The 27,604-nt window shown below is 37.2% G+C and overlaps 1 protein-coding gene across 6 annotated transcripts in view; it reads left to right on the plus strand.

The window, feature by feature from the left end:
- Positions 1-17,977, plus strand: part of OPA1 (OPA1, mitochondrial dynamin like GTPase) — a 55,954-nt gene extending 37,977 nt beyond the window's left edge. For 5 of the 6 annotated variants that reach the window (XM_026854898.1, XM_026854900.1, XM_026854899.1 and 2 more), the window contains 2 exons: positions 14,483-14,560; positions 15,067-17,977. In XM_026854898.1, the coding sequence (XP_026710699.1) occupies positions 14,483-14,547 (65 nt within the window). In that variant the 3' untranslated portion in view covers positions 14,548-14,560; positions 15,067-17,977. Of the gene's footprint in view, positions 1-14,482; positions 14,561-14,676; positions 15,032-15,066 lie in introns of those variants that run through there. The other variant, XM_026854897.1, reaches the window with a different exon arrangement.
- The last annotated feature ends 9,627 nt before the right edge of the window (positions 17,978-27,604 follow it).

Genomic DNA, 27,604 nt, shown 5'->3' on the forward strand with positions numbered 1-27,604 from the left:
GAAGGTTACTTTTTAAAAAGGCTTTAAATGTAGTGTAAAAGTACTCCTTATCCTAAGTATCACTTACTTATACCAGTGAGCAATTACTAAGTTTGTGGAAATAAAGAAGCCCTAGGACTAGAGACCATCTGGAAGAAAGGATTGTAAGTACAAAAAGAGGCAGAGCAGAAGATGAACAGCTGAATTGGTAACAGACTTCAAAAATGTCCTAAAATGCAATCAATCTATAAGAATACCTGTATTGAAAGAGGCAATAAGCAGGCACAAGTACTCGGGGAACGGAACAGCATAAGAACAGGTTAAAGCATACAGTCGTGCTTGCCTGGTATGCCCTCTCAGCATCTAACAATCTGTAGTTCCAAGATTTCCTAATCCTGAGGTAATATCTTTGTGATTAATAGCCATTCATGGATTATTTTTTTTTCCTCCTGTGAATTTCTCTAATTGCTTTTTGAACTCATGTAAACTTTGGCATCTGCAACATCCTGTGGCAATTAGTTCCAGAGTTTAACTACACATTGTGTGAAAAAGTACTTCCTTTTGTTTGTTTTTGAGCCACCTGCCAGTTTCATTTGGTTCTCTTTAGTTCTTGCACTGTGAAAAACATTCAGTAATCTTTCTCTATTCATTTTTTGTGCCACTCATGACTTCGTAGATGTTTATGCTACCCGCACTTGCTCTTCTTTTTCCTGGATTGAAAAGTTCTCATCTATGTAGTTGCTCCTTACATGGGCATTGTTTCATAGCTGCAGTCAGCCTCACCACTCTTTTTTTCCCCTTTTTTAATTATACTAAACCCTTTTTGAGATGAAAGAGCCGAACTGCACACAATATTCAAAATGTGTCTGCATTATGAATTTATGCAGTTGCATTAAATTATGACGCTTTCTGGTTTTTTAATCAGATCTTTTTACAGTAATTCCTAGCGGACCATTTCCTGTTTTGCCTGCTGCTAAACAGTGAGCTGATGGCTGCCCTGGAATATCTGCTCAGACTCCCAAGTTTTTTGTGAGAATTAACAGCCAGTTCAGAGCCCATCAACCTAGTCATTTTTCACACCATGTTTTTGAACTGTAGATACAGTAGAGATATGTTTACTGTTTTGCTGAGGGTGCAGAAACAAGAGGAAATTGCTGTCTGTCTCTTACATGTCTAACTCAGCACTTCAGGCATATTCAGCAATTGGTAGGAACCTGTTTTAATGCAGTTGTTTACAACCTCCCTTACCACTCTGGTGCATTATTTATATCAAAGTTCTTCACCAAAGTTGTCTGTCAGTTGAAGAACATACCTAAGGTCTTTCATCCTACCTTGGATAGTCTCATCAACAGCAGGAAGAATTACATTTACTTTTCAGTTTTCACATGCATCTTGATTGTGCTCATTGCTGACATTGCATGACAAAATATTTTGATTTGAAACTTATATTCCATGTAACTTAGTACTGTACTCTATGCTTAGTTAAATCAGTAACGTAAATATACCATGTGTTAGGTTCTGAAAGTAGCAAAATGGGGTAGAGGGAGCTAAAAGTACCATGGTAAAAATTAATATTTTAAAAGGAAAATGCCTCTTGTCAGGACTCCCCAATTTGTATTGCAGGCTTTAAGGCACTGCTTGTGGCTGGAAGGAAAATCTAATATTTAATGGTGGCAAGTCAGTCTCTTCAAATGCCTATGCACAAATGTGTGTAGCTGTACACAAAGCTTTTCCACTCTGTCTTTTTAAAAAATATTAATTACCTCTTGTTTCTACAATACCTCAGTATTTATCCTTTAATTCTATCAGTAATCTTTTATAGTGTTTACTAGGTCATACTGTTTTTTCCTGTATTCATGTTTAACTTTTCCAGAGTGACACTGAACATTTACGCAGGCTGTCTCTGAACTTACTGAAAGTTTTTAAAATTTAAATTTATTTTTAAATTATTTTCTTTTTCTGCAAAATCTGTTAAAACTGCAAAACTGCTGGCATTTTCTGAGTTTCAGAATATTTTTGATGACAATGCTAAAGTAGGATGATAGTTATTTATAAAAGACAATTCTTTGAAGTCACACCTTCCCTAGAACTTTACCTTTTTAATTATGTTTTTCATTATTGGGTAATGCTTTGGTTTTTCTGGAAAAATATATAGGTGAAGAAATTGAATTTAAAGATAAATAATATCTTTTCTGATGTTTTATTTTTAACACCATGATAGAATGGTAGTTTCAGCAGAAATACTCAATAGTTTTACGCAAAATTGATAGCACGTGGATAAATTTTAACTTTCTGTAGACTACTTTTTAACATGGCTCTTTTTTAAGTGTTTAGCTCCCAGTCGAAGGCTTCCCAGAACTACCTAATTGTTTCCAGAATTCCACTCTGCTGGACTTGCTCTTTTTATATAAAGGGCCAAAGCAAACTTCCTCAATAATGCGAACTTTGTACAGTAATTAAGTTGCCGTACAACTTTCCAACACAAGATGGCAATGAATGGCCTTTATAGGAGGAGTGGAGAGGCTGAGCATGCAGCAGAGCTGGTGCCAAGTCTCTGGTGACTGTTTTCTTGCTTTTTGATGAATGAGCATAGCTTAGGTGGTGGACGATGGTTTCTTGGTCGTTGGGATTTTTCCTCTCTGAGGAAGATGCACTTGCCTAGCCTTGTTCCTCATGTTTTCTACTCTCTGCTTTTTTTTCTTTGTATGACATAAATTTTATGAAGATTGTAAGGGATGGTCAATTTTTCCTTAATTACACATTTCTTATTAGCAACTGCATGTAAGGTATTAGTTTAGTAATCTTTGTTACTAAAAACCTGTTATGAACTGAATACTTGAATCGTTTTGGAAAGGAAATGTGATCTTCCAGTGCCTTATCCTAAACCTAAGGTACATACATTCATATTGCAGAGGCATTTAAAACATGCTAGGTGGTGCACATATACATAGGATACTTTAAGATGAATTCTAGCTTCAGGCAGTCAGCAGGAGCTTTGCCATTGACTTCACTAGAGATGAAATTTCACAGACCGCAGAGAAATACACATGCTCTGTCTTCACTTATTTGTTCTTCTTTATTCATTTTAAACAGCTAAACTATGAATGTTGCAAAAGCATCTTTTATGTGCACAGGATAAATGTATACAAGAATGGTACATGCAAAGCATCTTTCCTAGGTCAGCATACTATTCATCCAATACCCTGTTTCCTCACAAATTTAAAAAATGAAAACCCAGAACTTCACCAAATTATAAGTAAAACCATCTGCATTTACACAGTCAGTGGCAGGAGGTGGGAAGGGACTTGTGGAATGCCTGTGGAAACTTGATCCTGAAATTACTAGGTATGAATGTGAAGGGGTCAGCCTCCGAGTTCATTTGTCAGTAATATTGACACCTGTACAGGTGTCATGGGCTAGCTGAGACTTCGTTCTACACAAAAGCTTTTTGAAACTTTTGAGAGCCCTCACATGAAGAAAAGATAGCTTAGGGCCATTTGTTTAAATTCTGTCATACATTTGTAAGGTATGAAATATAACAGTTTGCAGAAATTAATTATTTTCTTGTAAAGACTAAAACATATGAAAACTAAATAAACTGGTGTTACAGTAAAATACTTTCAAGTTTTATATCTAAGGTCATTTCTTTAAAGTCACTGCATTTCATTCTTTTTCTCATGTGTTGAATCCATTAGTGTTGAGTGTAAACCTTTTGCAAATTTTGAGCATGAATGATTTAATATCATATATGCATATAATAAACTTGCTGGTTAATGGAGTTAGAAAGCTAATGTTAGCTAAAGTTGGTACTTGCATATGGAAGTTGCTGACTCAGGATCTGCAATTCCTGTGATGCATTTGGCTAAACTGAGTGGGCTCTGTCGTGTCTGTTGTATGTAGTAAACTGATTTAAATCCAATCGAGTCTCTTTTTTGTTAGGCATTTATGCAAAGTTGGGGATAGTCTGTGAGCAGTACTTTGCAGATAATGACTTGTGCTGTGGTGGATTTTTTTTTTCCCTCTTTCATTGGTGTTAGCTGCAGAATAAAAATGTTGTATGAAACTAATCCCATATTGTGATCATTGCTGTAGCCTAATTAAATTTCAGTCCCTTGAGATGACTGTCAACACTATTTTGATTTGACCCCTGTCCTATGTGACATTGTTGATTACATGTCTTCCTTAAAATCATGCTTTGACTTGGCTTTTCTAAAGCCTTTGCTTCCATTTTCTCCTCTATTGAGCTTCAACTTTTTTAAAAGGTCGCAGTGTTTCAGAGGGGCCAAAGCTCAGCTGTAAGGGGAAAGATCTTCTCTCAAATAAGCAGATCTTAGGTAACTTTCCCCTAGAAACCAGAGGCAGACAAAACAGCTCAAAAAGCAGTGGTTAGTAGTCCTTAAAGCAATCCTTAAGGTGCTTATTCAGAATGAACATGGCTTCCAGGGTTTACAAGATAGAGGAAAAAAAAGGTATAATTCTGAAGGTATTTGGACATAGAGCCCAGATGTCACCCCCACTGCTCAAAGACGGACATAGGGAAGAAGAAAGCATCCTAGGAAATCCAAATGGAGAGGTAATTTTATTAGAATCTGCAGAATTATGGGGGTTTCTGCTCTAATTTCTTCCATGATGCCTAAATACTGGAGTCTTAGAAGCTATATGTGTAAAAAATATGGTCGCTTCATAGTTGTGAGACAATTGACAGAAGTGGCAGCAGTCTTGCTTTGCTCTACCTGGTTGTAGCAGTGAGGAGCACTAAATTATAGTCTGATCCTGAGTTGACAGAAGGTGACACCAGAAGATATTGTGGCCTTCTAACCAGACAGAAGCAGAGCTGTGAGTCACTGAAGAAATCTCCAACTTCTGACAAGCATGTTCAGGGTAGCTGCTATCTTCACTGCCAGCAGCTTCCTTCCCCCTTCTTAATGTGGCCTTCATCTTATCAGAGGCCAGTTGTCATTTAGAGCACATTAATTTCTGCAGAAATCTCAATCAGTCAAAGTGCTCAAGTGGGCTGTTTGTGTCTAATGGGTTCAAGCTTGTGCTGGTGTCACAAGTGTGCTGGTGGCAGGGTGACTCCTGTGCTCCCTTTGAGCTCTGGAGAGGCCCTGGTGCTCTGTGGTGCAGGATGTCAGGGGGCAACGTGCTTGGCATCAGTCTATGCGGTCGTGTCTTCAGTTTCCCCTACCTTTTGAACATGCGCAAGTCAGCAACAATGCATCCCATTATTTTTAGATTTGCTCTCTTTCTAGTACTCTGTTAGAATGCAAATTACTTGAGTTTGCCTGATTATCATGTTTTTAATTCCATGTAGATAACTTAGAAAATCAACGCAAGCAAGCATGCTTTGACATGAAAGACACTGGTTGAATGTTTAGTTCTTTTTTTTTTTTTCTTTGAGTTTTGGGGCAGCTGCATGAAACTAATGAATTAAAACCAGAAGAATGTGTAGGACAGTCTGTGTCAAAGTGCAGATAAGGTAGTTCCTGCTTTGTGTCATGGCAGAAAGTACTTTTAAAAAGCTGCATCTTCTCAGAGAGGGAAGTAATCCTCAAGGGAGAACATACATCACTTGTAAACCTCCTGTGATGGAGTGATGGTTTACTTAACTTAAGAATCCCGGATGACCAAAGTCTGTCTGCTCTGATCTCTTAAAGTTATTGATGAAGAGTTAGGCACTCATGTCCAGGTCCTAAAACGGATCCTTACAAAGTTCAGTACGTTTGTCACTGACTAAGCAAAGCCTATCACTTAAAGTTGACATTGAAAAATAATGATAAACTGCTATGTGAGGAATGACATATTTAGTGCCTGTTAATCTTAACTTAGACCCGTGTCTCTTGTACTTGACGGTCGTTCTGGTGTTATCTGCCAAATTAATTTTTTTCCTAAAATTTTCTTAATGATGCAAGGATCAAAACATCTAATTGGATGCTATTTTCTTTTTAGTATTGCTTGCTTATGAGTGTACCTAGTAATGAAAATTTAAATAAGTATTTATGGAGAGACGACTGCTTGTATAAATACAAACTTCTAAACTGACCATTGTAGGTACTTGTTCTGAACTAGTATGGAACTGTGGGGTGTAACATTCATGTTTCCAAGAGCTGGAGAAGTCATTGTTGTGTATGTTGCATGTTGTTAATGTTGTAGTGGAATCCACTTTGCTTCTGATTTGGAAGTCTGTATAAAAACAGAAGGATAGGAAATCTTTTCAGCTGGGAATGATAATGAACTAAAAAAAAAAAAATAATAGAACAACCTGTTTTTCTTCAGGGCGTGATGACTTAAGTTTCTGACTATTAAAAATGAAGTTGCTTATTATTATTATTACTGTCTAAAAAATATCACCACTTCATTTTCTGATATCATATTTTAGACAGATTTAACATAATATGCTATTAGGACTATTTCTGTTAATCTGGCTAACTATGCAGTATGCTTTATTTTGGGTGAAGAATCAACATACTTCATTTATTTCTTTTCTTAAAGTCTCTTTTATAGCCTTAAGTTTACAGTAGCCTTTACATAAGTAATTTGCCTTTATAGCTGTATATGGCCTTTATGCATAAGAAAAAAATATTTTTTTTTACTTCACTGTATGAGTCATTGGCTTATATTTATGGTTTGCCTTTATACCTTTCACTATTTCCACCCAAAATAATGAGTATCATGATGTATTTTAGTCATTCTAGCTTTACGGGTTCGATTTGGAAACTAAATCTTTCTATTGTCTGTAAGTCTGATTCAGGATGCAAGTCTGTTTTATGAGATTGCCTGGTCATCCTGCTACTAAGCTCCTTCTAGCTGTCCAATAGGCAGCACAGCTAAATTCTGTTGAATGATTGAGTTATTAGAACAGTTTTAATTAAAAATCTTACGTAGATAGAGGCGGAGAATTGAAAGGTGCCCATGTCCTACCTTGCTATGGCAGACACCATGACTCTCTTAGATTTGCAACTTAATATAGATTAATAATAATTTGTACATTAAGCTAACCTTAATGACAATTTAGAAATGCATACTAGTTTATGACCTCACATCATGATTTGGTATATTTAGTTTCTTTTCTGTAGACAAGCAGGATTTACCTGTAATAACATGCAGAAACTTTATCTTGGATAAAGTCAGTAGTCTACATAGTTGTCAATTTTGCTTCAGCCCCATACCTCAGCTCTCATATATTCTGTCAAAGACAGAAAAACTTCGTGCTTGCCAACCTGAGGAGCCCCAGGGACCTCTGCAAGAAATAGTCAGCTTCTGTTCAACTGAGGGGGAAATGTGTTGCCAAAGCCATTTCATTAAGCTGCAGAGGTCTCACTTGTGAATCTGGGGCAGCTGTACATCAAGACATTGATCGATTAGTAATCTACAGTTCCATCAGCACAATGCACAATTCCTGTTTCTGGTGCTTAAAAAGCATTATTAGTAATCCTAAAATAACGTTCCAGTGCTCAGTATCTTGTAAAAATAGCTGAAGTGTTTTCAGACAAGCTCTCTTCTGCTGACTGGTTATCTTTAGTCTGAAATAAAGGTGGTATTGTTTTGTACAGACAGCTAATAGCTTTGCTCAGATATGATAACCAGGGTTTAATAATTAATATGATATTAATACTTGCAACAAAAATCACGTCAGTGATGGCAGCTATGAGGTTTTTTTCCTGTCTAAAAATGACTTAAGATTTTATTATGTTTCTGCAGCAGGCTAAATATACAGTCTGGAGGTGAGCTTTTCCTGGTTTAGAGGTGCATTCACCTACATCAGGGAAAATAAAGTGTACACGTGTGTGTGTGTGTGTGTGTGTGTGTGTGTGTATATATATATAAATATATCTATATAAATATATAAAAAATATGTATGTCTTCATAGCAAAAGGGCTCCATGATGTTTTTTCCTGTTGAAGCCATGCAAAAGATGATGTTCAGCCAGGTCACCAGCAGGCAGTTGTTGATGAAATCATATCCATGAAACTGATATGTTGATTGATCCTTGGAGATTTTAATAGTGATATTAACATAATATGTTTAGTGCCTTGTCTTGTTCTAGGGTTTAAAATAAATATTTCTGAGAGGACGCTAAAATACTATCTTTGTCTATTTAATAATGAAAACATCTCACCTCGTGCACTTGGATGGTTAGAGCATGTCCCTGTCCTTCTTAGTGACTTTCTGGAACTGGTAACTGGAGAACAGGAACTCCAGATGTAACTGTGATTAAAATAGCTTTTCTCTCAGGATTGCATAGGGGTTTTAGGCAAGTAGAAGAGTTGTCAGTAACTCTGGTGAATACTCTGGTAGATGTCTAGAGAGGGGAACACTGATTTATAAATGTGTTTGCAACATTTTTGCATCGTAATTATCTCATTCCAGTGAGCATACTTTGAAATCAGCATTTATAGAAATAACTTAAACTGGCTGCAAATTCAAGTCTTATTATATTGCAATACATATAAGAAATATTTTGTAACAAAGGAAAGCTACTATGATCCAGCATCAGTTAACATCTTCACTCAATGTAAATACTAGTAACTAAAGAGTATGCTAGATATTTTCTGCAAGCTTGCATTTTAAAGGCAGTATATTTTTAATGATTCATGGATTTATTACATGAACTATTATAAATTCCATTTAAACTTTTCAGGGTTTTGCTGTGCTTTTATTACACTAATGAGCTAATTGTTTAAGAATCATTCACATGATTCATCCTCATGTTCACCCTTTTTTAAAAAAATTTTAGCCACCGAAACTCTTGACAAACCGATATTTATAACAGTTTGACAGAAGGATGAGGAACAGCGTTTGTCTTTGTAACAGCTTAAAGAAAAGGCCTTTCCAGCACCCAGCCATGCAGTTACAATCTTGACCTCTTTCTTATTCTGGGAACATACATACAGCAGACAAGCAGCACCTCCCATGTGTTTTCTTGACCCTTTGACTGTCCATTCACTTCCCATCTGTTTTGCAGCCTTAAAGGAACAGAGGGGGCCCTCTACTTATAAATCTGTCTTTGCAGCTGATAAATGATGTTCTGTCTCTTTAAGGGCAGCCTGGGTGGTTTTAACCCCCCCACACCGCGTTAAAACTTTAACTTTCCTCTCAGCCTCATCCAGAGGAAAATACGGTATGTGAACAAGAGGAAACTGGCAAAAAATGTGATGGGTAGTTTCAAAGGATTTTCTAAAATTCAGCAGGACATGACCTTGCAATGATCAGTAAATTACAGCAGCTGTTAGGCTGTGGTTGTGTGAGACATGAGAAAGCATGTTGATGCAGGTCTTGTAACTGCAGGTGGAAAGTCTGCTTTCTGGGGCATTATTTGGAGTGGCTGTGAGCGTGCTGTCTCGTACTGTTTTAACAAGAAGTAAAGCTTTTGCGTAGCCCTTAGAAAACCCAAGAATTTGATGTAAAGTGAACTCAGAAGACAGGATCATACTCCCCCTGCCTCTTCCTCCACCTGACTGTTCACAGGGAGTTGTATACAGCTATGAGGTTTGTATCTTAGGTAGCCCTAAGCTAAAATTCAACTTTCAATAGGAAACTGCAGGTCAACATTTCCAGTTTTTAATGGTGCACTTCTGGCCGTACCGATGAAATCTGACTACAGGCTGGGCTTTCCTTTTTACTAGAGGAAAGATGATGCATTCACAGCAGTAAATTCAACATTTCTGCCTCTATGGTTAATTAACCATAACATAGAAGTAGCACAGCAGCAGCGAGAATGTTTATAGGCAAGGAAGGGATTAAGAAAGGAAGGAAGATTAAGAAAAGAAAAAAAGGGGGACTAAAGACTAAGCACAGTTCAGAGCAAAAGCAGTAACAGCCATGAGCTTTCAGATACCAAAGCCATGTAAACATTAGTTGGAGATAGAAATCACTTTAATGTAGAACAGAAGGATTTATAATGAGATGTTAACACATTTTTATTGTGGTTGTTTCATGCTATAAGTTTCATCAAAGCACAAAATAAAGATGGATCTGTGTCCAGAAATACTTTACAATTTTCTTGATGCTGCAAGTGCAATTTGATAACGTATGGACAAACGTGTAAACAGGGGAATGGAAAGCTTCTTGATTTGCCTAAAATACTCATGCAGTTTTCCCCCTGTTCTGGCACAAACATGAACATCTTTAAAATCCTGCACTTACAGATAAGTATGTATGATTTTAATGCTTAAAAATTAATTTATCTTTAGAAGTATAAGTAAGACAGACGTGGCCTCTGCCCACAAAACCTTTGATTAAACCAACTAATGCAGTTGGAAAATATCTAGAAAACTTTCTTGTTGCTTAGAGCATGGTTGAAATAAATCAGTAAAGTACCTTGCTGTTGTAATTTGTGTTTAATATTCTGAGATTATTTGGATTTACCTTGGGAGACTTGTTTGATAACTTAAGATGTTTCATTTTAGCAGCGATTCCCCAGCGTCTGCACTGTTAATTAGTAGATAAGCTCAGCTATCTAAGGCAGCAATCAGTAAGCAGGCACTCCCGGTAAGACTGAATATTTAAAGGGTTTCCCTTTTGACCATCTTATGATTTTTAGGAAAAGCAAACTTTATCTGTGGCTGCATCTTTCTGTGTTCACAGTGTATCCAAATCCTCATTACAGATCAATTAGTCTGGTTTTGAGCCTTTTAGATTTAGGATCACAGGATTAATGAAAAGAAAATGAACGGGTAGCAATATCATTTCATATGGAGATAAAGAGAGACTGAGCATGAATGAGGATCTCAAGACGTCTGAATAAAGAATTTCCTCATTCTGTCAGTGAAGTTTTATGGGTTATGGAGGGAGGATTATGGGAATATTCATGACCAGATCAAGAGGCATAATGAGTTGATGTATGAACCAGCTTATCTTTTAGGTAAACATGGGGTAAATGGGAAGTAGAATAGCCATTCATTGCCCCTAGGCCTGTGAATTTTACTGTTCTAAAGATGGAAACAAGGATTTAGTTACACTTACTCTTCATTGATTTAATTTGATTTTTTGATCACTGTTTAACAGGTGCTAGAAGAATTACACATCTGTAACTTCAGGTTCTGCATTAAAACTACCAACACCATGTTGTCTTTCTAGAACCCAGTGTAAGCAATAGTATATATTTAAACTAAGTACTTCATAATAAGAGTGTAGTACTTCAACAGCCTTCTGTGGTACCGGAGCTTTGTATACCAGTGCCGGGTAGTTCAACCTGTTACAAAAATAATTCACTAGCAAGCTGAACGCTTTTAATCTGTGTCTCACTTGTACATGGGAAAACACAGTATTACAAAACCTAGAAAGAGCAACTGGTCACCTTTGTATATCCCTTAATTTACTTACTGTAGAAGTATTCTTACCTGAAATCAAATGATGTTCTGGATTTGGCATGTTGATAAACCTTCCTCAAAACAAAATATACTGTAATTTACAAGTGTAAGTCACTAATATTTTGAACTAGGTGTCAATCAGAACCCTGCAAATGTGGGTTCACAGAGGAGAGAATTTCCCTAAATAAAGATCTGACTCTTGAATTGTTACAATTAAAACAATTAATTGTTGTTCCAAATGCAATGTCACATGGTGCTGATGAAACCATGGGCAGTTATCCCAGAATTGCAGACCCTGCACTTGCAGTCATTAGAGGAGTTTTGCCCAAGCTTTTATATTTACTGGTTTATTAAGATTAGTAATTGTGTAAATGCATGGCTCTGCCATTAGCCTATTTAAAAAGTAAACCAATTTAGCAGACTGCTACTCTGTGCTACAGAATGGACTTGTGGGAAAATGTTACAGGTTGGCTGGGGTCTGCTGCTGCAAAAGGCTTTACTAGTGCTAAGAATACAGGGCATAGCATGAATAATTGCAGCTATTTTGGCAGTCATTTTAACTGGTCTTTTTTTAAGAATAGCCAGCATGTGTTTTCAAAGTATTAAATTACCTCAAGACCTCATAATTATTACAGTTAAGCAATCATTTCAGTTCAGTCCAAGTATAAAAACTAATAAAGTGCTCTTAATATGGAGCCAATTTTAGTATGTCTGTTCTCTGAGCAAACACAGCTGATTCAGTATATTCTGGTGGAATACATATTTGCTATCCTGTTACTTTAATATGCCCTAATCAGAAAATTAAAATAGATTTTGTTGGCACAAACCTTTTTAAGGGTGAAATAATAATTATAGATTTTTGCTGATGCTATTAATTTTCAGGACTGGAATATTTCATTAGCAAGAGGTTGAGAGGGGGAAATATTTGCATTTAATACTGCTAAATCTGCCTGCTTTCACTGAGTCTAACAGCTTGATCAATATAAAGAACGTACTTGGGGAAAGCATGTAGCAATTAAAAAAAAATCTACATCAAAAATAAAGCTATTGAAAGCACAACATGAAGAGATCTTCTGGGTCATGAGATCTAATCTCCAGTTATCACTGGCAACTGCTGCTCATTTTGGAGAGTGAGGTCCAGGATTAATAATTTCCAAAAATATGTCAACTCTGTCCAAGATAATAGGACATTATTTCAAAGGCTAATTTTGTAAACATACATAGAGCATTAGTATTGGAAGCCTAGCTAAGTAGTTGCCTAAATAAATGCCATAGAATTAATGTTTTCACTACACAAGAGGTTTATATACTAGCATTCAAACAATACTTATTCTTTTTTTATTTAAAAAGATAATAATGAAAACATTTTGAATGTGCTTAGTAAGGCGAAGTGATCATGGAACTACTTCTTTTTTCCATTGGCAGCTCTTAAAGATTCTACTGAACTGAATCGAGGATTTTTAATTTTTTAAATTTTTTTTTCCTGGTAAAAATCTGCTACTGCTGTTTCTTAACTTCCAAGGTACAGCTTTTGCGCTCACAAGGGCTGTAATCTTCATTTAGTTTCAAAGTACTTGACAAAAACAAAATCAGCTGAAATTCAAGAAAGTTCTTTCATGTTTTCTTCAGGACTCAGAATGTGTTTCAGCCTCACTGTACATCATGTTTGTAGATAAGCACCATTGGGGAAGGGGACACTGAAGTGTCTTGCCTTTTTTTCACCTAAGAATTTCCTAGTAAAGATAAGTTTGAGATTTCTTCATCCTCATGCAAAATATTTTCTATATTTTATTTCAAGTGCCAACTAAAATTTTCTACTTCTGTTAGAACAGAACTACAGAGATTTGTTGAGGTTTTATTATTGTTATCATTATTATAATTACTCTAGAATAGATTTAATAACTATCTGTGGGATTGTCACTTTGTTACTGGATGAAACATTTAGTTCCCTTACTATATTCTTAGTGCATTCTCTTTGGAGGTCATTTTTTTTTCCCCACTCATTCTTATGTATTCCATTTAAGGCTGATTGTTTTATTTTTCTTTCTATTTTGCTGTTATTTCAGCTCAGTTTTTAACATATGGTATTGCTAAAGAGAAAAAAACATTAATAAAAGATTTAAAAAAAAAAAAAAAGCTCAAACCTTGTATCTCATACAAGGGACCATACGGCTTTAATCCAATAGTATTTTTAGCTTGAAAAAAAATTATGTTTATGCTCATCTAACTTATTTTTCTCTGTCCTACTGCTCTCCCCCTGTTCCTTCATATTCTGAAGTGTGTGTTTTTTCATGGCTATAATCACACACAGAAGGAGCCTCAAATGAGGATGTGGTGAGAGAGAAGCAGGAAATCTTGCAGGCTTTGGATTCCAGCTACGTTCTAAATCTTGCTTCATAAGCAATTTAATAAATCAAATAGGTTATATGATGACAAGTGTTGTATGGAATTGAGAAAAGGGTGGAAAAATGCCTAAACCCTTGAATTTTTCCCAATCAATGTTGCCTTTTCATTCATAGTAACTATTTGTAGTTGTGTTCTAGTCACGTTTTCGTAGGGAAATAAACTCCCAGCTTTAGTATTTATATAAAATAAGATTCTGCCCATATCCATCTGGTTACTACTTAAATGCAAGGAAACAGAGTACAGGTTTTAAACATTCTTAACATTGTGCATGCCCTTTTGAATAGGTGTCTGGAATGCTGATGTTTGGTTCTCTGAAATTCTCCCTGCTGAAAGGACACTAGCTTTCAACTCTTTTTAGAATGATTAGTAGTGTTTGTGACACTTGCTGTAGAGAATAAGAATATCTGGTTAAAAAAGAAAGGGATTGGTGGGCATTATTTAAAAGATAACAACTCCCTAAATGTAACAGGTGTACAGTAGTTGTGCTGCACATGATCTAAAAGAAATGTCAGGGGTTTGAAATACATTTCCAGTATTGGATTGATAAATTTTTGAATTATTAAATTAGCATGATAATCATAAAATATGTTTGTAGAAGTTCTTCAGATGAGACGGGGTTTCTTCTGATGCAGAAAAATATTCTAAATCTTCATAGTTAAGAAACGCATAGGGTAATATTGACAACAGCATTAGGTTTTGTTCATGTTTGAAGGTTTGGGGGTTTTTGTTTTTTTTTTTCTTTCTGGGCATGTCCTCAATTAAGAAGTAATTTTTCTTTTCTCCAGAAAAAGTTCGGGAAATCCAGGAAAAACTTGAAGCCTTCATAGAAGCCCTCCATCAAGAGAAGTAGATTGTTCAAGCAGGTAATAATGTTTAGATCGTAAAAAAAATTGTTAGTTTTCTCATTGTTCAATATAAAATTACTATCCATTTCTTCTAGATACAGACTTTGTGAAAACTCCTTTTTGTTTTATTCCAGTGCCTGGCTGCTGCTGCTTCTTGCCTCTAATCTGCAGAACTATCAGCTTTTACACTACAACCAGATATGAAACTTAGTAGAAATACAGTTACTGGCTAGTTTTTCAGATATTGTGAAACACTGTAGGCTATTTGATTAGTCTTCGTTATTTTTATCTGTGCTAAGAGAAAGAAGGTATAATAGCTGGAATAAAAATTAAGGGAACACTTCTTTTCTATAAAAGTATTTTGATTCTTTTTTTTCCTTAAAGGCACTGTGTATTGTTAGTAAAAATATTTACATGAAGGTAATTTCCAAATTTCTTTCTTCTATATTATTTCTCAAAAACATAAGCCTAAGTGCTGTCATATATTTGCACACATTTTAAAATAATATCTTTTTTTTCAACAGCACCTTTACACAAGAATGCAGCCTTTTCCAGGATACCTTGCACAAAGAAGACTGAACAGAAATTACTTTTGTGTCCCATTCTCTCCTATCTTTTGGGAAGCATCCTGCAGTGTTGGAATTCTCATGGAATTGAGAAATTCAGTTAAAATCCACCTACTCTTTTAATTTTTGAAGCTACATGCACATGACAGAATGATCTGACTTGTGTGTCAATGAGATAGCTTGGGAGCTTGCTGAAGTTGTACATTTAATATTTTTTTTCATGAAAGGACAAAAGCTTTTATTTTTGGCATCTGTCTTGTATGGTAGAGTTGGATCAGATTCATAAAATGATTTTATCTGTTGTCATTTTCTTGCCTGCAAATGATCCTGGGAGTTTGACGTAAATTTTTAGTATTTGTATGTACATTAAAATACCCTTCTAAGTAATACCATTTGTATTTGTCAAGCTCTGTGTTGAAGCATTCTCTGATCACGCTGGTACAAATTTGAAAGCATGGTATTGAGATCTTGAGAGGAAGTTGTGGATTTTGTTAAACTCCTAAACTCGAGAGACATCGTCTAAGAAATTCTTGTAGTGCTTTCAAGTGAAAGTACAGACTGCTCTTCACTGATACCTTAAAAGGTTTGGCTCAGGAAATAATGTCAACAGCTGCTCCTTTTACCCATTCTTTCCTAATATATGTTGTTAATCTTGAATCAGCCGATTACATTTCATTTCTGGGATTGCACAGACTCTGATTTCCTTGTTAACTCCTCCCTTCACCATAGGTACAGAGTAACCTGATTGAGTAAATGTGAAATGTAGAAAGATACTCTGTACAATTCCAACTTGTCCAGCCTTCTTAACTAAAAAAGGAAAAATATTATTAATTTCTTTTTTCTAATAGCTACTGTAAACCAAAATCACTTTTATAAGAATGTTATATATACAAGGTCCTTCCACACCCATTTGGTTTCTGTCATTCAGTGTAGTAAAAATAGTACGTAGTGTTTCTTTTACTGCCTTACATTTTGATAGAAATGTCGCTTCTGACAAATTTAAGCATGATATAGGCTCTGTATCATAGGTGCCTGGTGATTAATCACCATCATATATTTCTGCCCACTTTGTCACAGATGATCTGGAAACACTTCTGAATACTTCTATGGAAGAAGATATAGACCTGAAATAGTTTGGTTTGCAGTTGTTTGATTATGTATGTTGAAAAATTGACCTAGGTTTATTTTTCCCTTTTGAAAAAGCTGTTGATTTTGGTGTGTGGCAATCCAAAGAGAAGAATCTGAACATTTTCCAACAGATACTGTTTCTGTTTGCTCTCAGAGGAAACAATACAAAATTCAGTAGGATGTTCTCCAAATGTTTAAACGTAAAATACTTAGTTGTGGACAAAAAGTTAACATAGAGCTATTCATAAAATGGTGTTGAAAGGTTGAATATTTCAGTGTAATCTAACTAAATGTTTTGGGATATTCTGTTTAAAATTACTTTCTGAAAATGAGTGTTTGAGAACAAAAAAATGAAAAAAAATGGCTTGTGTCATCATCATTCTCTGAAGATAATTTCAGAAATGTAAGTTTGCACAATTCTGAAGACAGAGTCCTTAGGTTGTATAGCAAGTGAAGTAAGTCTGTACTTGTGTTAAATCCCTCTTTGTAAAAAACAAGCAAACAAAAAAGCCAAAACAAAAACCCCAACTTTTGCATTTACCTAGAGGTCACTGTTAGAAACTTCTGTGTAATATAAATGTTGCAAAATATCGCATCCAGTAGCCCAGCATTCATCTCTTAGTATGATGTTTCTGTAGTCTTAATTCCAGCTTCTCTGTGCTGCTCATCTAAGACTTAGCATGATGTATTCCATGAAAACTAGGTATTTATTGAATAAAAATGTAACTGAAGGAATAATAAAATGTGGGATTTGAACATGGTGCTATTGCACCTAATTCAGAAGTCACTTTGGCCTTCTTTTTCTCATTTGTTAAATTGGAAAAAGTATACAGTTAATGATATTAAAATGTCTGATTCAGAAGTGCTGTGTCAGCACCAAGTTAGTGGTAAGTGTGGTATCTTTTACTATATAAATTAATGGTTACATTAGCATTTCTGTAATACATTCAGGCAAAGATGTCTTATGAAAAATCATTATGTTGAAAGCTTATGTCTCTGGAATTTTAGGTAATGAACTGATATGCAAAGTATAAATGACGGCTGGTTATAGAGTGTTATTTTCAGGTGAATTTAAAATAAGCATGATTCTGGGACCATGGGTTTGAGAATATAGAGCAGTCAGTTTAGCAATCCATTAATTCAGGAATATATCTTTTTTTTTTTTTTTTTTCATTCTTTTTCTTCTAGATGAAAAAAAATTTACTAAATCTATTAAAGAAAAAATCACTGTAAAACTGTGATATTGTAGATGCTGCACATTTGTTCCATAAAGCTTAAATTGCAGACGTGGGAATGTTAGGATCAGTGAAGGATTGTAACTCTACATCAACTTGATTTCATGATTAAACTAACCAAAAATGGTCCTCACAAATAAGCAACAGGTAATTTTATGCTGGTTTTTATAAGATTTTTATGTTAAGGTTAGACGAAAGAAGAGTTGTGGCAAACTGTGCTTATCTCACTACTAAGTTAGTAAAAATGGACTTAAGTGCTGTTAGTTGGCCACTTCAAAATTGCTCATTGTAATGAGTATCTTACTAGATAGCTGTAGTTATGTTAAGCAGCATAAGAAGGATGTGTGGATTATTACAAGAATTTTTAGATAGTAATTGTTTGAACTGTCGCTAAAATTCATGTGATACTGAAAAGTATGTTATTCCAAACTGGTTTGCCAAGTTCAGGATACTTTTCTATATTACATATACTACCTTCAGATTCTGCATAAAGCAGTTTATTGTAAGGAACAAAGACTAATCTGTAATTTCTGTGTATTTTTAAGATTAGAGAGGGGAACCAGAAAATGTGAATGTAATTATTACGTAAACGGATATTTCATTTCTAAAGCATGTTCTTTACATCATGTAGATATAGTAAGATGCTTCTATTTTTCACGAGATGAGGGGTTTTCTGTTGCTTCTTCATGAAAAAGGTACAAATGGTGCTTTTTCAAATGTCAAGAATTATTCCTTCCTTCTGCATGGTTACTAGTAACCTCATCCTAAATTATCAGACCAGGAGAGAGAGTAAAAACTTGGAAATGTATAAAAGTATCAAAAGCAAGCATAGTTAAGTTAAAAGGTGAAAATGTAAAGTGAAGTTCTTAGTTATTACAAATGTACTGATATGCTCTATTTCTCCATCAAGGATACATTAATCAGTTTTTTGAGTGAGTGTATTTTGAACCAAAACCGAGTATTTCCAAAGCTAAAGTTTCATATATCTTATATGTAACTTATAAGCTCTTAATAGTTGTATTGAAAAATATGGAAGAGATTTCATCGCTTCAGTTGAGAAATGTTGAAATATGGGATCTTTAAGTCAGACCCAGGGCCCCTTGAGTCAGTTAGAACTCCGTGTTCTTGGTGGGATTTGATCCTGGAGATGTCTCTGGGATATTTTTATGTCCGTGAAGGTGTTGCCATATGAACTCAGACTGTGATGATCCTTCTGTGTTTTTGCAGAGTTGCAGCATGAGTTTTCTTTTACTATCTGGAATGTGTTTCTAGGTTTTGAGGTGCTTTAGGAAATGTTCCAGTCATGCTTTCTCACACGGATGGGATGTACAGTGTTGAAGGTTACTCAGATATTGGGGTAGCTCACAAGAACTTAGTATGTATGGCTATCTGAAGAAACAGCAGCTCATGAACTAGCTTTCCATATTTTCCTTTTACTTTCATTTCCTTAGGAAGCATCTGACTAGAGAATTCCATTGACTGAGCAGTAGAAATTTGCCCATTTCCAAAGCCTGGAGAGAAAGTAGAGGTTTGACTACAGTTCTGATTAAAAACTACCATGCTGGCCTGAACTACTGTGTTTCCAGTTACTGCTTTTTTGTGTACAGACATGGTTCTTCATGTTTGATTTCCAGGCTAGGAGATGTTTTATGAACACTCTCTGATCACCTGCATAATGGAAATAAATATATTTTTCTATAGGGCTTTATAATTGGCTTAAAGAAAAAAAAGTAATCCATCTCCCCTTGCAGAAATCTTTACACACCATGATCAATCACTTGCTAGTTTTTATTCAGTAAGATAAATAAAATGCATTGTAAAGCTGTTGCAAGATGGGTCCTGTGTAGTCAGATAACACTTAAAGCTATAGTTTGTCAAAAGTGCTGTATGTTCTATGTGTCTGTGATCACAGACCTTTTACAGAACAAGGCTGTCGTCAAGAATTTTTCAGTATAAAATACTATACAGAAGAAACAAAGGGAAGAAGCTGAAAGGATACAGACATTGTAATGATTGTTTGTGCTGTGGTGCTGGAAGGAAAACCCATGCAGATTTCTGTGTACATAAATCTTGCTTCCATCTGCCATCACCTCAGTGCTGTAGCACATCAGAAGGTGAAATTATCCAAGCTGTTGTTCTGTCAGAAATGCTAAAAATCACAGGCATGATTTTCATTTTTACTGTAGAAGTGATTTGGGGAATAGTTCTTAAAGTGTTCTGGAATGGCTTGTGAAATTAATCTAGAGCCAACCCCAGAAACTGTTCTAGAAACGTTTCTGAAATTGACTCTGGATAAGTTTCTTGGGTTAGTACTATCAGGGAGAAATGTTTCCAGAAGTGATTGTGGTGATAAGGCTGAGAGTTGGGTCTAGCGGCTTATTGTAGTGTTTCTCGAATTGACACTTGCTGGGGTTCTAGACATAGTCCTGGAGATGAATCCAGAAATGAGCCAGCCGCTGGCTGTGTGACTCCTTCTGGAACTGGCTCTAGGTGCTGTTCTAGAGCCAATTCCAGAAGTATTTCTAGCCGTTTCTGGTGATAGCTATTTACTGTGCATAGCTGCAAATAGTCATGTGTTTGTGTTGCAGAACACTGATAGAAGGTTCGCTTTTGGTTACTGTTGGAAGTTTGTAGGATCTAAGAGGGCTTCCGGAGCAGTGCATCCTAACCTGTGTGGTGATTTCACATTCTGGCTTTAAAATGGATTTCTGAACTATCCTTAGTAGTGACAACCAAAAAGATGAGCTCCAAGTTTTTCACCCAAAGGACAACGATTAACTTTTTGAAGGTTAATTATAGTGGTGCCTTTGTTAACACCCTGGATTATACCATTTGAAATATAGGGAGTTTGACTTAAAAGGGTATTTTATAAGTTTTATAACAGAAAAATAGCTTAAGTGTTGTATCCACTTGAACATTTTAGAGACTTTTTTTCAGGAAAGAACTGGACATCACTGGACAAGACTGTCAGCTGCCACATCCTTAGAACAGAAAAGGAAGAACACGTTTTGTTTGTGCTGTTACTATCAACCTCACCATGTGGAAATGGCATAAACTCTACCCTTGACTGAATCTGCACATTCATGTTTCATAAACGAGCATCTCTTCTAAACTGCTAGAATACAGTGGATTGCACAACAAAAGCCTATTTAGATCTAGAAATTATTTCAGTACAGAAATCATAACCAAAGATCATTTTCACTTCCACTTCAAGCAGCTGTTCTCTCTTTGCTAGCCTCATGAAATAAGCGTTAAGGTAACAATGTGTGCCCCATATATTTAAGAACATTTGAAGCAGTATGTTGCCTCATCTCCCCAAGCCAGTTGCCTATGGCTTTTGATGTTTAGAGATGGAACATTCATTGCAACCTTCCTTACAATGAGTCTGTTCTGGTTCATGTGAAAATCAACATCCTTTTTTGTGTTGCTGCCTGACAGGATGCTACAATACTATTAGCATTTGCAAAGGGTTTGCTCCGTCTAATAGTGCAACCCACAGATCACAGGCTGCTCAGTTTGTGTTTCTCTATTATGTGAAAGACACAAAGAAGCTGAAGGCTGGCAAAGGCCTGTCAAATCTTGTAATGTAGCGAGCGACCCCAGAGCTTCATTCTGCTTTATATCATCCCTTGTTCCCCATCCCACCCCTTTTCTTGAATGGGCTCTGAGGTAGGTAAATGAATTCAGCGGTATGGTAGGCGGATGATTCCTTTCTGACCTCATTCCTGTACCATTTGTTTCCAGGCTTGTTGGAGGGAAATGGACATATCTGAACCTTTTGTTTCAAATAATTTTCTTGCAGGTTGGGGAGTTAATGCAGACCTTGTCTGAACTCACCCGAGCGGAAAGTGTTCTGGGTACAAGTTGTGACACGCTTGGTCCCTCGGAATTGCCAGATTAAAGGAGGAAGCACTGAACTGGAATTCTTTCACATTTGGCATCACTTAAACACCTGGACACCTTTTTTTTTTTTTTTTTTTTTTTTTCACATGTTTATATCCTCTCTCATGCCTTGAAACACCTGTCTTAAGAGCAGACAAGAAGTAAACAAAGAACGAACTTTGAACAGCCCAATGTTACGTGGTTTAGTTGGGAAGAAGGTGAGACTGAGGCAAAAGCTGAGTACAGCATACGCTGAATGACAGTGGATTGCAAGGGAACATTTCAGACCTACGTCTGAAATCAGCAGAGCACATCTTAGGTTTGAAGAGAGTCATGTGGGTTTGCTTAGGGATTGATCTTGGGTCATGTGTCTGATGGTAAGGAAAGCAGTGGTTTCCTGTATACCAAGACTGACTCTTAGGAGCGATGAGGCCTTCGATACTAGAGTTGCCAGAGCTGTGCATCCTTGAAGATACTTTTGTAGAAGGAAGACTGGAGGAATGTGACCAGTAGCAAAATGTGAGTTGGGAATACCACCATAGCTATCCTGCATAGTTGTAAGTTTGCCCTCTGCTGTCAATGCCATGATGTTTGGAGGGTTGTTCTTACTTGAGTAATGGATCTCTAAGGTATGATTTTACATTTCAGATGCTGCAAGGTATCAAACATACCCCAAAAATATTACTCCCTCCACAAGTAAACCACAACAGGAACCAATCTATGTTATCTCACTCTCAGTATTCATGAAGGTGTTGTAAGAGAAATGTTCTGGGTAACTTGAACTGCCACAGCAGCATGCATCTGGAAGGAAAATGGAGATGCACACCATCTGCATCTGCTTAGCCACAGAAATCTAGTGAGAGGCCTGTTTATCATTTGGGCTCATCCCTTTGTGTTGCGTGTATACTTTACAGAAGGCTTCCACAAGCCAAAGCAGACATTGGGACAAATCTGCAAGAACATCAGGCCTCAGAGTTGGTATGAAAGACACACACATAAAGGGAATGAAAGAGGATGATCATACCCCAGGTAAGGGTGTTGCCTTAAAAAAATGCAGGTATATTAAAAATATTACGTTGGTGGACTGTAACTTGAGTGTACAGACATAAGGGATATCTTCTATTATATTGATGCCTATGCATATTAATGTATTTTCTGCATGCACGTACAGAACTAGATGATAATGACATGTCACGAAGTAAACACTATTAAGCTTGAAAAGCAAACTTCCACATCCTGCACAGATTCAAGGCACCCCTAAAACAAACTGCTCGTGCTTTGTTTGTGATTCCTCTGTGGTATATCTCAGGTGGAAGATGAGTTAATCTAACAGTTGTAATCTCAAACCTACCTAGCCTGAAAGCTATTTGCATGTCCAGATTATTGTTTAGGTCTGATCATGAACTAAATATTTGATCTAAATAGAAGAGCTTCCCTGCCCCACCCCCCAGATTTCTTGCTAAAACACTTCATGCTTTCACAGGGTTCCATCACTAATGATGTATAATTTTGTGTGAGACCTTGCCTAATTTCTCACAAGCAAGATCAGCATGAACAGTAACTGTATAAGGCCCTTTTAAAAACTATATAAATAACTAAAAATTTTAAAAATTTTCCACCAATAACTAGGAAGGCAATGCTATCCCTTTTGTTGTTACCATAGTACCTGTGCTCTAACCCGTGGACAAAGCATTGATTTTTATCATTACTTTTATCTAGCAGATAATTAGATCAATTAGATCTTTTTGCAAGGAGCCTTTTTTTAAGCTATTAAATGTTTGTTTCATGGCCCAAGATTGGTTGCGACTGGATACTATTGCCATAAGGAAAATAAGAGCTTCCTGTTCAAAAAGGCCGCTTTCCCTCCTGTCAGTTTATGCATAGTCAATCCCTTCAGCTGGAGGAGATAACACTTCCCTTCTCAGTAAAAGAAAATAATTTTCCATTGCCTGGTGCCTGAAAATTAGAATTCAGCAAGGCTTGTGGAAGCCATAGGTTATCTCATGTAGGTTTATCTCTGTACACTGCTTTTTTACATGTTTTTACACACCCTGTTTGCTTTTCCTGCCTGCACAACCTCCTTCCCTGTCCTCCCCTGCCCTATTGGCATGTAAATTCTCCCACACCAGGTGACATTCTCCGGCCTGTGATGTGCTGAAGGTCAGATTAGACGTTTACAATAGTGCCGTCTGGTTTGAAAAATATACGCTGTGGTTCATAATACTGCTCATGTCCCTTTTCGGTTTTGTTTCTGATGGCTTGGTTTTAACTACAGGTGTGTAGCACATTTTATAAATATACCTGTATCTCCACATATATATACTATGTATGCAATGAAAAAAAACATGCTGACTGGTCTCTGCATAGTCCGGAACAGAATTTATTTAAGTATCTAATCTAGTCTGAAAGACAAATGCTATTAGTTGGTGAGTAACAGAGAAGAAACATTGGTGAGTGGTTTGTGGCAAGAGGCTGTTTTCATGTGGAAACAAGGGAATATTATAACACTTGCTGAAGCTTAGAGCAGCTCCCAGATCCTCGTTGAAATTAAGCTTTGTGATGAAAAGGCTTGTAGCCTGTTGGACCAAGAGACGAGGATTATAAGAATATTCATGACTCCTGAGAATCAGCAGGTGAGACCTAATGCACGCATTTGCCCCTCACCCCTTTCCCCAGCTCATCCTTTTGGTAAACAGTACATAAAGGCTGGGTTCCCAGAGTGACTGAACTCAGTTCCTGATCTTTTTTTTTTTCCTTCTCTTTTTTCCCCTCTATTCTTTATAAAAAAAAGATTGCAGTGTTTTTGCCACTTGTCCCAAGCAGAAGCACGGACTCTCCTTTTCATTTCTAAAGAGCAACTGTGTGGCCAAACCAGAAGTCTTGTGACATTACTAAAGAAAGCAGAATGGTATCTTAGCATCCGAGGCCTCTTTTAAAACGTAAAGAAAAGCTTTTCTGAGAGCTTGGATAAGCTGGAGAGGAATCTCTGTGACATATGTGCATTGTCTTAGGAAAGTATGGGTGGAAGCCAACTGGTGGGCTTCTGCCTTTAATATACTAGGTATTTGTCATGCTTGTTTTGGTGTCCTTGCTAGTTAGTAAACACCCAGTATGTAGAGTCCATGCAGTTAGAAGCAGTCACAGTATGTGATTGATGCAGGACACTGTTACAGGAGAGTGCGTAGGGGATGATCTGTGGAAGGTAGATTCCTTGGGCAAGATGGGGAAAAGTATTTTGCCATCTTTTCCCAAGTGAAGCACAAAGGCATAGTGTACAGTAGGCTTCACCAATCAAGCTTTTGCAAAACTGTCTCGCTGTGGTGTGGACCAAGAGGGATTCTCATGAATATTGATCCTTTTCTGATTCTGAGAGACTTTACCCGCAGGCATGAAGTTGCCTGTTCAGCGTGGTCGGGTAGGGATGATTGTCAGCTCTTTAGCTGAAGCCTGAACATTGTCAGCCCTTTAAGGCCTGAAACAGTGCCTGCAACAAACAGAGGAGAACACACTTGATTTTTGCTTTAACTCAATGTTGTTGCACTCTTTTTTTTTTTTTTTTTTTTTTTTTTTTTTTTTTTTTTTTTTTTTTTTTCTGCAGAAACGTTAGGGTCAGTACTGTTTGTTCTGTCCTGTGATCTAGCACAAACCCTTTCTACTGGCTGGTCACTCTCCTGTACATGGATTACAGCTGCAGATCAGTAATAATGTGATTTGGCAGTGGCAGGTGTCACATGGAATGCAAGGGAAGGACACTTAGGCTGCTGTCAAGGGTCTGTGCCACTTACCCAGAACTGTATGCCCCTGGAGTACTAATCCTCCTCACATCTGCCCTGGTATAAGGCAAGGGCAGGCACCTTCCCAGGTCCCACAGCCTTCCCAGCAGGGATGGCCAGCTGAAGCCTTTCTGGCTGTGCTGAGACACAGGTGACTGAACAAAAGTATGGTTTGGTGCACATGTACACTGTGTGAACATTTGCTGTACCCTAAAGCTTGCAGAACATCTGTTGATGAAGCCACAGCTATCATTCTACATTAAAGAGAAGGTAACTTTTTTTTTTTTTAAGGTTTTCAGCTTTCCCAGGAAGAATGTTTACAGCATTTTAAATGTCCCTTGAAATTTCAGTCTGCAAGAGTAGTAGTGCCTGGCTCTGACTAAACTGTTGTTACACTTGGTTTGAAAGTGTCTCAACATAAGAACGCTTGTTTGTTGTGTCCTGGCAACAGCATCTGAACAAGATTTCAACAGTTTTGTTAATCTGAATGTAACTCAATAGCACTTAGTTTTGTGACTGGAGTTTGGTCCCAAACAATTGAAACTGAACTGCTGTCTGCTCAATATAGTTTTTCTAGTAACTGGTGCATCTAGGTCAACAAACTGACAGGCATTGCTCATTTTACTGCTTGGCAAATATTGAACTAAAGTCTTCAGCACTGTAACACTGTTGACAATTGCAGGATAATGGCATTGTCTTCTTTTGTTACCATGAAGTGCATCTTCGCATCCGATTCTAGCATAACACACTCTGTAAACAACAAGGGATGTTGTGATCTGGAGGCCCAAGTGTTTGCTCTGACAATATAAACTTACTGCCTGCTCTCTGAAACCAAACATCCTGTCCCTGCCATGGTTACTTCAAACTGATGCTGAAACAAGCCACTCTGTTCCTGAAAACACTGGAGGGCAATGGCATGGCTGCTGTTCAAGGAGCTCTTCTCTCTTTTGGAAAGCTATCTGTACCACCCTCCGTAATTATGCTGCAGGTCTATGTTGAGGAGTCCAGACTAGGCTTCAAGACTCTGAAAGTGAAGAATACTTGGCAGAAAAAAGTCACTCTGGATTAGTACAGTTAACACTAGTCCCTCTGGAAAGGAAATGCTATGTTGCAAGCCCACTACTATCAGTTCTTTCTTCTCCATGACAGCATGTTAGAAGAGGCAAAATGGTTATGAGCCAAAATGCAGCTGACAAATTCCATTGCATACATCCTGTTACTTGAGCAGAGCCCTACTCCTTGCCTCGTCCTCTCCAACCTCCCCATGACATCTGTGAAGGTCCAGTGTCACCTGAGTCCAAGCCTCTATATTTTCAGTTCATGTTCTCTCCCTTCTGCTTCACTAGCATCTCTGGCTCATTTGCTTGCTAAAGTGACTCATCCCTCTGGGTCAGACTGGAGTAATTCAGCTGTGTGCGATTCAGTGGGGACGTTCCCCAGAAGAGTGGTGTCATTAACAAAGACCTTTTTGCATGCTACCTTTGGTCTTTGTTCACTACAGCTTTGTTGTTTTTTTTGTATTTAGGTCAAGGATGAAGATTCCTTTGCTTCACATTTCCAATTCCACCTACAGTTTGTTTTGCATGTGAACTGCATGGAAACTTTATTTAGGCCAGTTTGCAAGCTAAAATGGTAGAAAACCTAAATCACAATGAATCTGTCTGAAAAGCATCCAGCCGCATACCTGCAGTTATGATATTACATATGAAACAGTAACTCAAACACTGTTAGGAGGCGAATCTGCAAGAAAAGAGAGCCTTTGCAGACAGTTGGACCCTGCTTCTCTAGACTGGTGCCTGCCAGCTTGCAGGATTGTTCCCCTCCACAGATGTATTAAAAACTTAATCCACAGCTTTTTATACTCAGTGGACACACAAATAGGTATAGCATGTGCTGTTTATTGCCTTTTGGGGTTGAACTAATGGTGCTTCCTTCTCCTTTGTGTCTCAGAAAACGACTTTGCCTTGAGGTTAATGCAGTCACATGCTAAAAATATCTGAGAGCAAAGAAATAGGAAGAGGTCAGCATTGATTTCACCATCAGATGCTGAGATGGGACAAGTCCTATGATCTACTGTTCACATTTTGCCATGTTGTAGGCTTGTTTTGGGTAATTCAAAGCTGAAAGGGGTGAAAGATTGGATTATAATTGTGTTCCCAGCAAAAAAGGAGGGGCAAAGCTCCATACTTCAGGAAAATACCACCGTAATTCTTCCTATACTCGTTCAGAGGGGCTCACTGATCATGAGGCTGGAAGCTTTTGTGGCTGATGTCAAGTGACTGCTTTTGGGGATGATTCACCTATTGTCTGTAAGGTTCCTTTTTACCAAAAAGCAGCTGCTGAAGCCTCTATTTCCCCTAAACAAAACTGTCTTGAACTTCCAAGGGAGAACAAGGCGTTCACTGTGTTGGCCTTGACTAAAATCCCAGCCAGGAGGAAGTCAGACCTGTTTCTCGGTTTTAAAAAAAGCAAGCTTTT

This window comes from Athene cunicularia (assembly GCF_003259725.1).
Source record: "Athene cunicularia isolate RWA chromosome 9 unlocalized genomic scaffold, athCun1 chr9_part1, whole genome shotgun sequence".
Taxonomy (NCBI): domain Eukaryota; kingdom Metazoa; phylum Chordata; class Aves; order Strigiformes; family Strigidae; genus Athene; species Athene cunicularia.